This window comes from Ammodytes marinus (genome assembly GCF_949987685.1).
Source record: "Ammodytes marinus genome assembly, chromosome: 18".
Taxonomy (NCBI): domain Eukaryota; kingdom Metazoa; phylum Chordata; class Actinopteri; order Uranoscopiformes; family Ammodytidae; genus Ammodytes; species Ammodytes marinus.
Window position 1 is genome coordinate 6445358 of NC_137222.1, and position 11480 is coordinate 6456837.

An 11480-nucleotide genomic window follows, 5' to 3' on the forward strand; every position below is an offset into this window, starting at 1 on the left:
GTTTTGCCAAAATGTATTTCTCTGTATTCTGATTGTGTGTGTATGTTATATGTGTGCAGACACACTGTACTGTACTTCTGTTGCCCGTATCACTTGGGTAAGCACCAGCAATTTAATTTCATATTAATAAACACACAGTACCCCGCCCTCCCACTCCCCCCCACAAAACAAATGCTAGGCTGTCAATTGTTGATTTAGTTTTCCCATTTTTATTTGCATTTTCTCAAATGAAATGTCACTCGTTGAAGGATTTTGCATTGAACTGTATACACATGACATTTATCAGGAGGATTCATTTAGCAGAAGGTGTTATTTTATTTATTCATTGTTTTACACACATATACACATCAGTGCAGAGGTTCCACTATTTACTTGTGTAAAGCAAACCCCATTCCCCTGACAAAGCCGTGAATGCTTTTTTCTGGCCTGCTCCCAGCTGTCACGCAGATCTAAAAATCCTCTGAGCAAACAGCGCTAAGTCTAAAATAAGATATGAAGTAGGACTCTCCAGCTGTTTTGTAAAAATCCCTCTATTATTAGTTTCATTTACATGATTTAATTAAACATCTCAAAACAGTGGGAAGCCTCCTCCAGGCTGGCCCCACCAGACTTTTTATTTTTTCATTTTCTCTGACTTGCTTTTCCCTCTCTTCCTTTTGTTCCACAGATCATTCCTCTTGACATGGTGTCAGGACCTAACAAATGGAACACTATGGTCAATGACTCCCAAGTCCTAATGAAAAGGTAAGTTCGGGTCAACGGGACAATTATAGGAAATGACCACTGTATAGTAGTCTGTGGCACTTCTACACTCCTTTGCATCCTAGGTCTTCTGGGCTTGTCAGTTGTGTTGTTGTCAGGTTGACTGTGAATCAATGCCCTGGGCTGCTCGGGAGTATGGAGTACTATTATGTGGTAGTTACAGAAATCTAGACCGGAAAGCCAGCGGAGGGGGAAGTGGTCGATGCCAAGATCCATTCCATCTTCTCCTCGGGGCTGTTGTAATTGTCTGTTATTTTATGTTCACTCACTTTCACCTTTTCTTTTTTTTACCCCTCCTTTCACTTTGTCTTGCTTGTTTTTTTGTGTGTCTCTCTTTCTCTCTCTCTCTCTCTCTCTCTCTCTCTCTCTCAAATTCAAAGTGTGTGTGTGTGTGTGTGTGTGTGTGTGTGTGTGTGTGTGTGTGTGTGTGTGTGTGTGTGTGTGTGTGTGTGTGTGTGTGTGTGTGTGTGTGTGTGTGTGTGTGTGTGTGTCTGTGTCTGTGTGTGTCTGTCTGTGTCTGTGTGTCTGTGTTTTGATCATTCATTCATTCATTCTCTCTCTCTCTCTCTCTTACAGTCATATAGAAACAGCAGACCACATAGAGGCCATAGCCGGCAGGGCGGTAAGCGCCTCAAAGCAGACCTTGGCTCTCCTGATGGATCTACTGCAGGACAACTCCACCGAGGAGTACATCAAGAACCTAACGGAGCGGTGAGCACGCCAACAAATCCTAACCTCGCTCGCCCACTCACGCAAACACAAGCAAGAGAAAAAATAAGTGTCTCCCGTTCACATAAAGCATCCTTGTATTGCAGATTCTGCACAAACAAGCCCCCGAGAATTCCCCTCTGGATTATTGCGCCTTCGCAGTATACTGTATATTTTCTAACAAAGTGCACCTATCCCCTGTATTACAGCTCCTCTTCATAGCCTCCTTTCTAAAGCACATTGGAGTTTTAGGAGTAAGACATTTAGCCACAGGGGGACGGCTTTTCCCCCCACTGTAAGCCTATTGCTTTCTTGGATTTGGCCGCACGCTCGCTGCATCTCCCACCAGCGTGTTATTGCTCCGAGGATTATCCCCGAAAAACGCCAGACAGAATGATGCAAAAAACCCCTCCGGTGGCCATGATGAGAGCAAGGAGCGAGAGACTCAAAATTGATTACCCCCCCCCCTCCCCAAACAGTGGTCAGCTTGCTTCTGTTAATCCTTGGAGCGAACACTGCTGCACAACAGTATGTGTGTGTGTGTGTGTGTGTGTGTGTGTGTGTGTGTGTGTGTGTGTGTGTGTCTTATTCTGTGTCACTTTTATAGGTTCTGAATTGTGCATTTTATGCACAGCTGGGGCAGCATAAAAATAGCATTTGCCACACATATTCCACCACGTGTTGGTACTCAGAAGTGTTTTATAGGCACGACGGCTATCCAATCATAAAAATGACTAAGGTATTCAACCTGTCTCACAATAGGTCTGTATTGGAAAGGCCCTCAAATACTTTTGCTCCTGCAGTGTTCAAATGCTTAAAATGACCTCCTGGCCCTAGACCTATTAGCAGGAAAAGCAACGGTATTGTGACATTATAGTACCATAGAATGTACAATTACTTTAGCAACTGTTCTTAAGTACATTTGTGAGGTACTTTTCTTGTGTATTTATTGCCACTTTCTGCTACTTTATTGTTTTACTCCAGTAGATTTATGTAACAGCTATTGTCACTAGCTACTTTTTAGATAAACAAACAATATATTTTTAAAGAGCATCTTTTACACCATGGTTGAACTGCAGTGTTTGCAGTGCCCTCTCTGGTTGAAAGCTAGTCTGCTTATTTCCCTTCAAAAATGTGTCTTGATGCACCTACAACCACACACAACAATGTACATGTGCTGCAAAAAGGTGGAAATTAAAACTGCTGGAGGTTAGGAAATAAATAAATTTGAGGATGTGTTAAATGACTTGATTAATATAAAACTGTTGATTTCAGTATGTCACAGTATGGTCCTTTTCAAACTCTACTAAAGTGTTGAATGCGCTGAGGGGTGTGAAAGATAAGCTATGCTCTAATGAGTCTGCAGCACAGCATCTCCTCTCATCATCTTAACACCAATAAATGACATGAGAAGACGACATCATGATATGAAAACAGGCATTTTCTTTTAAAGGTGATGTCAGCGATTCCGGAGAATGCTTGTTGTCAAAATCACTTTTTATCCAACAAATCAGTGAATATCTCCTCACGATTCACTACCTGCCAGTACTGTGTGTGTGCACTGGAAAATAAATATGGTGTTAATACACAGCCTAGGCTATGTAAATAGGTATGTAAACAAAGGGTATGTTAACAAAAGGGACCCGTAGCTAGCAACATGCCCGTTTAATGCCCCTAGGCTGTGTATTGACACTGGATTTTATTTCAGCATGCACACAGGTAGCAGGATCGTGAGGAGATATTCACTGATTCTGACAACAACAACAAAAAAGATTTCGACAACAAGCATCCTCCTGAATCGCTGACTCCACCTTTAAAGTTGTTACTACTTCATTTTCTCTGCTTTCTTTCTCTGTTTCCTAATAACCTCAGAATAACACAAATGCAGCAGCAGAAGGCGAACCTGACGGCGCAGGTGAATGATACCGCAGTCAAACAGCTGGCCCTGGAGGAGGAAGCTGCCGGTGTAAGGCTGGCCCTGGGTAACATCACATCATCCTTACATCAGCTGGCTCTGACAGATGCCAGCCAATCAGCGGAGCCCGACCGAACAACACAGCAGCTCAACCAAACACAACCAACCAACCGTACAGCAGAGGTCAGTTTGGATAGCACCTGCAGGGCACCAAACAAACAGAATGGGGGCCAGGCATTATTATGTTGCATCATAGACCCACGAGTCAACCATTTAATCTAGTTAGAGCTGGTTTGATAGGCTACATGTTTTGTATGAAGCCATTCCAGCGAAGCGTTTAACTAGATTTATATAAAGAGGACATGTCATTTCCTTTTTTCTTTTGAAGAGTGGGCAGTAAACTCCACTAAATGTGTCTTTCCTAATTTATCATTTGGCAAGCAGATGGGGACACTGAGTAGGCACAGGAGAGATGGATTCTGGCAGGATTTGCTGCTCATTGGGGTACATGTTGTTCCAGTGGGGAGGTGATTAACCACTGCAGTATCAGTGAGCGGACAAAAACGCTGTCAAATGACACAGAAATAGGCTCATGTCCCCGGCTGTGAATGGCTTAATAAGTGCAGAGAAAATGGGATTATTTTATGTAAAAAAAAAAAAAAATTGTGTTTTTTTTTCTACTTTCTGTTTAGTGGAGCTACAAACTGCTAAACAAGACAGAAGAGCTCGGCGGGCAAATTCAAACCCAAGACGCTCTCATCAGTAACCTCACGGAGGGGGTGGAGCCTCTGAAACAGTCTGCCAATAAGAAACTGGATGAGGTGGATGAAAACATCAGTAAGGTAAATTGAGGCTTTTTGTGTGAGTTTGATCATTGAAATTTGTGTCAACTCATTTGGCAATGGCTTGAATGTAACCCACGTTCAATTGTATTGAAAAGTTACGCAGTATAGCTTTAAGGTTTGATTAGTCATTACATGCATTTGTTCAGACATTTAAGGTCCTCACTTTTCCTTTTGCCTCGACATATGCTCGACTTATTTGGTTTTTGATTAAATGTCTGGACAACTACTGGATGGATATCACTGATACACTGTACAGGTCTAACTTTTCTCCCCATTATAAATTGTAATGACTGTGGACCATATGAACCAATAATTTTGCATCCAGTGCTGTCAAAAAGTTTAATTTGTGCAATACTTTGGTTTATGAACGAACACCTGCAAAACTTTCCCATCGGCCTCAGCTGCACTATGTGTTTATTGCTAACACCATAAACAAGGGTGAAATGGTATAAGCTTTATAGCTGTTATACAGTGCATTAGCATGTAAATAGGAAAAAAATAGGAAAAAACAATTGTAGAAGATAATAGCAGTTAACTCACAGAAACCAACAGAAATACATAATATATTTGCACACATACGTTCATACACATGTATGCTTATAAATACATCTTCCAATTCATAACACTACATCCAAAGTCCTATAAAACATTCCCATCTGCCTCAGCTGTACTTTGTGTTTGTTTTAAAACCGTAAACCAATGCGTTGAAATGGTACGCTTTATACCTTCTATAGAGCAGTCAACTCAAACACCACTGTGCCCTGGTGTAGCATCACAGAGCCTACAGTGTTGTTGTCAACTCTTATAATGGAATAAGTGCTGACTGTCCTCCTAGCTAGCCGGAGTGGAGGGCGCGTAGCAGGCTGCTGCTACAGTAGTTTACCTCCTGTAAAAGCTTTTGACACCTGTTGTTGAGAGCTTTGAATTAACTTCTTGGACGTCATCCTCTATCGTGTCCATGTGTCTCTTTTCAAGCTGCGAGCTCGCACTCAAGGGGCAAAGGTCGTGGCTGTGTCGTCGGTGGTGACGGGGAAAGAGATGGAATCAGACGCTGTTGCCCTGCACAGAGAACTACAATGTGAGTCCCATCTCTCTCTCTCTCTCCCTCTCTCTCTCTCTCTCTCTCTCTCTCTCTCTCTCTCTCTATTGATCAATCTAACTTGTTTCGAGCCTTTTCTCTCTCCTCACTGTCTGTCTCTGGCGTTATTGTTTTTGCGGGGACGTCCGACTGAATTAATTCGCTCAAAATTGGAATGTCAAGCACTGAGACTGAAAACGAACACAAGAGCTACAGACTCAAGTATTGGTATGATAATAAATATGTCATCAGCATCGCAATGTTTTGACCCAATAGTCATGTGTTGGCTGCTGTAGCGACTTAGGTGAAATATTTATAATGAAATGGAATATTTTGAGAGTTCCGACTTGGATTTTGGTCTCCTCATTTAAATGGTAAAGTAGCACGGAATAAGCAGTTGATGAATAATGGAAATAAAAGTCAGCCGGCAGACAATGCCTGTGCATTGGATTCACATTTGAATCCGTCTTAAAGGCCCTGCGAACTCACTTCCCTTACTCAGCATTTTTGTACTATGAATGATGGGGTCCTATGTGAAGACAGAACTTTCTACCGTTGTTGGAACAATTTTGGTAACTGCTAATGAGAGAGTTCTGTATTTTTCTTGTTTTTATCCTGTCTTTTCTCATTGGTTTGAAGTTGAAATATGTTTCACATAAATCAATGCACCAATCAGAGAATTTAGCAACATTAGAGAGCAAGATGAGCTAAGTTTGCCTATAACGTACTGTATAACTTTTAATAAATTATACATTTAGATTTTATTTTTTCACCTAAAATGATGGTTGTGTATTCACTCATTCACAAGTTTGATACATTTATTAAAAATATACTTGGGATTTGAAACCAATAAGTTTGCAGGGCCTTTAACCCTTCCACCTCCATTCAGACATGGTGAGGGAATGGCCCCGTCGACAGAGCCAGACCCAGGCTGCCATAAAGAAGGAGAAACCCCTGGGGGAGAAGGTTCTAGCTGACGTCCAGAAGAAGGTCTCACAGATTGAGAACATGCTGAAACCAGCCCTGGAGAACTCTAGCCTCTACAGCAACACATCCAAGGAGGCCGAAGAAACGGCACGGGCTGTGGCAAAGGTATGTGTATTGGTTTAGGTATTTTTGTTTAGTTTTTCCCCAGAAAATCCCCTTAGGGTCATTTGAAATACTTTGATGCTCCATTAACTTACTCAGGGGAAAAAAATATGTTTTTATCCAATTACCTGCAATAATTACATTTTGTGCTAAACATTGGCATTAGCATGTCTGAAATGTCATTTATTTTGCTGTTGAACGCAGACACACACAGGCGAGTTAAAGCAATACTCGGAAGACACAAACTCAAACTGACACACTTCACAATGAGGGTTAAATTATAATGATATCATGAGGAAGAAAAACATCAATTGACAGTTAACACACAATCCTTCTTACATTGCACTTCTACTTGAACAATACTAATGATCAGATATGTTTACAAAAGAAATTGTATCATTGCATGCTGGGTACCAATTATGGACGTGCTTGACACAAAGCGTCTCTTTCATTCATTTTGTGTCTGTCATAATGAAGCATGAGATTTGGTGGAAGGTGGAAGGTGGGGGGGGGGGGTTGGTGGGATGTCTGTAGTCCTGCTTTGTAGATGATCAAAGTCAGCTGCCCTTTATCTTCCCATACTTCTATATTTTCTCCTTCCTTTCTTTGTGTGCAGGAATCCAAGGCCATTCTGAGCCAGGCCAAACACACCAGGACTGCATCCTCTCACCTCAGAACCCATATAGATTCTGCTTTACGACAACTGACTGACCAGGAATCGCTAACTGAGGCAGCAAAATCCGTGCTCACCTCAGAGGTACCCAACATGCCCGAACATATACACATTTAAACTGCCGAATGCAACACTCCCTTGATAACCCTACATTTTCGATTAATGGTAGAAGCTACAGTGGACAAGAAACTAGTTACTAAAGATGGCATTATGCACCACTGCCTCAAGTCTTTCCACAATATCAAGTGATGAGGTGAAGATGTATTTAGTTATTTATTGTATTTCCCCAGGACACCCACTTTAAAAATGCATATAGCCATTATGTTTCTCCATTCTGTGCTACTGTAGAATCATGGCAGTGTGGCAAAATGGCGCCCTCCGTGGTTGGGCGACCCGCTCCTATGTACTGTAGATATAAAAGGCTCATTCTAAGAAAAAAAATAAAATAAAAATTAGTGGTGGGCCGTTATCGGCGTTAACGTGCTGCGTTAACGCCAGACTCTTATCGGCGATAAAAAAAATATCGCCGTTAATCTCTTATTCCACCTCCTGTTCGGCTCAGGGGAGATAATAATAGCCGGGGGCCGTTGTTGACACTTGAGGAGCCTTTATTCTCTCACACACCCGCCGCTCTCTCTCTCCATCACTTGCCCACGACACAATCGGGTATTGGAACGCAGGGTGGGTGTGTGTGGCCACCGGTCGCCACGTGACTATAAGTTTCCAAGTTTTAAACACTTCTATCTCTTCAACGTCAACGTCACCGTACCCGAATCCTAAATATCCCCATAGCAGACGCTATATTTCATCGGGGGGGAAACTTTGTTTTGCGCCACAGTTCGGCCGTAATGCTGCTGCACACACAGACACAGACACAGGCGCACACACACACGCTGCATGACAGAGACGAGGGGCGCTACCAAAAAGACGAGAGGAGCGGTTGGAGCAGTTGGAGCGTTTAGAGACACATGCGTGCACATTTATTTACATAAAATCGCAATCGCAGTCATTTGTGCAGTTATGTAAAATGTTTCACTAAGGAAAATTACAGAAAAAGTAACGCACAGTGACTTTGATGAGTAACTTTAATCTGATTACTGGTTTGGAGATAGTAACGCGTTAGATTACTCGTTACTGAAAAAAGAGGTCCGATGCCGGTAACGCGTTACTAAGTAACATCTTGTTGAACATTATTTATTTTCATCACCAATTATCATAGTACAACAGCTTCCTCAAGCAGTTTGTGATGCATGTTGGAAACAGGAGATGAGCCCCTGGTCTGATGCGCCACCTGGCTTGAGAAACACGTTCTCAAAGACTTACTTTGAGTCATTATTTAGGGAGCACACACATATTATGAATGAATTCAAATGAGCCATTTTAATCTAGATTAATCTAGATTAATTCCAAAATTAATCTAGATTAATCTAGATTAAAAAAATTAATCTATGCCCACCTCTAGTAAAAATACTTTTATTTTCAAGCGATTATACATTCATTAAAATATACTCATGAATATTATATTCCATTTCTACAAATTCTGTCCTGTAAAATGCCAATACATTTTACACAATGCACCTTAAAAGCCTGTTATATGTGTTCTCATCCCCAGCCTGAGGTTTCCCTGTCCAGCGTAAAGGAGGACATGGAAGCAGCCAGACTCCAACTAAAGACCTATTCTGATACACTCACTGAGCTAATTAGCAAGATTGGTAAGTTGCTCTCCTAACTGATGATTTTTTACAGTGACTACATGTTAGTCTTCCATATCCATATAAGTCATACATCTTCATTATGTCTTTAATGTCAGATCACTAAAGAGCTTGCTGCTCTTTAACGCCTCATTTAACAGGGAAAAATGTCCCTGATTTGTAATCCCCATGATAAAGCAAGAATAATGCCAAACAGCAGTGTTTCTTTGTTGGTACATTTCAGTGCATTAGAAATAATTCAGTGCTGCATCTTGGACTCATTTTTATCCAACGTGTTCATTTAAGGCAAGAAATTGCAGGCAAAGAGGTTTTTTTTTTTTCAAGCACTGGTCAATTTTGATATTATGGGCTATTTTGCTTCTATAACATGTCTTCTTTCATACTAGTATAAATAAACCAAAATGTACATTTAGGTGTTTATTTTATTAAGAATCGTCTGTATATTTCTCCTATACAACTATCTTAAACAGCCTTTTTCTCAACATTAGTGTTTTTCAAAAATCTGAACCAAAAATCTGAATTTATCAAGCATGTCCTTCAACTTAACTTTCCACAATAACTCTAAGCACTATTCTGAAGGTTAATACAGAAGTATTTGATCATATATTTTTAATTGTCTGATTTATAATGCATATTGTTAAAAAAAAATGTAAGACCTGTACGTAGTATGTTTTCATTTATAAAATAAAAATTGGCTGTAACCAAAAGCTGTTCTGTAAAAACTATGGAAACTTATATGTTGTAAAAAAAAAAGAATAATTCTCTGCCTTTATCCAACATCTTAGATGGTTGGTTTTTAAAGAGATGCACATTGACACATAAATAGTTAGAAAAAAAAAACTCCTGACACCTATTTCTGCTTCTCTTTGACCAAAGCAGATGGGAACATACCTCTGGAGAGATTCGACCGGATCTTGAACGAGACGGCGCGCAGACTGAGCATGCTCCGTGGCAGCGTGGAGAGCCCCACACTGGGATCCAAGATCACCAAGCTCCAATCTGCCGCCAAGGAGCAACACAGCCGGATGTCCCTCATTGAACAGGACCTACAGGAGATCAGAGAGGAGAGAGACAGTCTCAGGGACATTGCCTTAAACCTGCCTCAGTCCTGCCCCCAGGCCACAGGAGGCTAAGATTCTGTAAATGGTAAGAGGGTGAAGTCCTCGGTAAAACATCTCGGCTAAACATCAAGAAAAAGTATGCTAGGATATTGTTAATATAAAAGGGACTGTGGTCATTTTTTATTCTGTTTTAAAGTCAGTGATATCCTTTTATAGTTTTCCCTTTTGCTCCAGAGGTACAACTAGTTTTACACACACACACACACACACACACATTTTCCCCAAATGCCACACAGACATATCCACTGTCTCCCATGATTCCTACCTAATCATTTCCATCTGCTTTTTGTCTTGTTTTTTTCCATCATTTTTTTTTTTGCCTCTTCAACAACATCAAATATTTTTAATTTCACCATGAGCAATAACCAGGCTAGTTCTGTTCTGCTGTGAGTGTTCCGTCAAGTTTAAAACATAATGCTGATTTTTCCATTGCGGGGGCAAAAGGTGTGTCTGAGTGCTCTTCAGACTGACACATTCATTTACACTTGAGCTCTTTTTCATCAGCCAGACTTAATTTACAATTAGTCCTCTCCGCCTCGCCGGTGGTTCAGGTTCAGGCTTCAGAGGCACTCAAACCAGTGTTCAGGATTCTTCTTACAGCGCCTACCTCTTGTTTTTTGTGGTTTCTCCATTTTTCTTTCTTTCGCTCCGTGTCACTTTTTCAATTGTCAAACACCACTTGTCTTCGGGTCATGGTTGGTCACACTGTCTGGCTTCTGTTGAGGCGCAAAAATGCTCCTGATGTTGGTAATCCAAATTCTGTATTGACAAGAATCGTGAAGGGATGGTATTCTAAAAAAAATGGGGATTTTTATGAATGATGAATAACTAGTCAGGGATCAGACTTATCCATGTGTCCCAGTTACTCATGCACATCCACTTAAAGTACTTGTAACCATGTTTTGAGTATATGCAAGGCCTTCATATAGAGACCATAACACAATAAAGTATACTTGGAAGGGTCATTTTTTTGCATACTAGAAATGTCTCTTATTTTTTTAGTGGACGCTAGTGTAAAACAATACAAACAAGCAAGCAATATACAATGGAAATGGAGGAGCTTCTCACAGCTGACATTCTCATAAAACAAAGACAAATAAAACAAGCTTACAACCATCGATCATTCTTGCTGTTTGTGCATTTTGTTTATGCTGAGCTAAGCTAATCCCTTGCTGACTGTGTAGCGTCATAGGAAAGAAAAAGTTGTGAGTCTTAATTATCCTCTCATCTAACTCTTGACAAGAAAGTGAATATATACAAACAAACCAGCAATGAGGAAGTAGCCGTCCTGTATATGTCATTTTCTTTTCTTTTCTGACTCATCCAACACTGACGTACCATGTCTTACAAGGACAAAGAATAATAGCAATGTCTCTACTGAACTTTTTACCAAGATAATACATTTTATAGTTTCTCTAGTGCTCTGTAAAACTCTGTCAAATAAAGACTGTAAACCAATATCCAAATCTTGATGGCACATGGGAGAACATTCATGGAAATCCCTCATGTGAATGAATGCATTTTTTTTTTGACTGTCATTATCCTATTAAAACGAAATTCATGACCGTTGAGGGGTA

The 11480-nt window shown here is 40.7% G+C and overlaps 1 protein-coding gene across 2 annotated transcripts in view; it reads left to right on the forward strand.

The window, feature by feature from the left end:
* The window catches only part of lamc3 (laminin, gamma 3), a 113198-nt gene extending 102177 nt beyond the window's left edge, over nucleotides 1-11021 (forward strand). The window contains exons 20-28 of one of the 2 annotated variants that reach the window (XM_080046267.1): nucleotides 668-744; nucleotides 1339-1473; nucleotides 3343-3568; nucleotides 4078-4227; nucleotides 5206-5308; nucleotides 6198-6400; nucleotides 7014-7154; nucleotides 8683-8782; nucleotides 9659-11021. In XM_080046267.1, coding sequence (XP_079902393.1) covers nucleotides 668-744; nucleotides 1339-1473; nucleotides 3343-3568; nucleotides 4078-4227; nucleotides 5206-5308; nucleotides 6198-6400; nucleotides 7014-7154; nucleotides 8683-8782; nucleotides 9659-9915 — 1392 coding nt within the window. In that variant the 3' untranslated portion in view covers nucleotides 9916-11021. The remainder of the gene's footprint in view (nucleotides 1-667; nucleotides 745-1338; nucleotides 1474-3342; nucleotides 3569-4077; nucleotides 4228-5205; nucleotides 5309-6197; nucleotides 6401-7013; nucleotides 7155-8682; nucleotides 8783-9658) is intronic. The other variant, XM_080046268.1, reaches the window with a different exon arrangement.
* The last annotated feature ends 459 nt before the right edge of the window (nucleotides 11022-11480 follow it).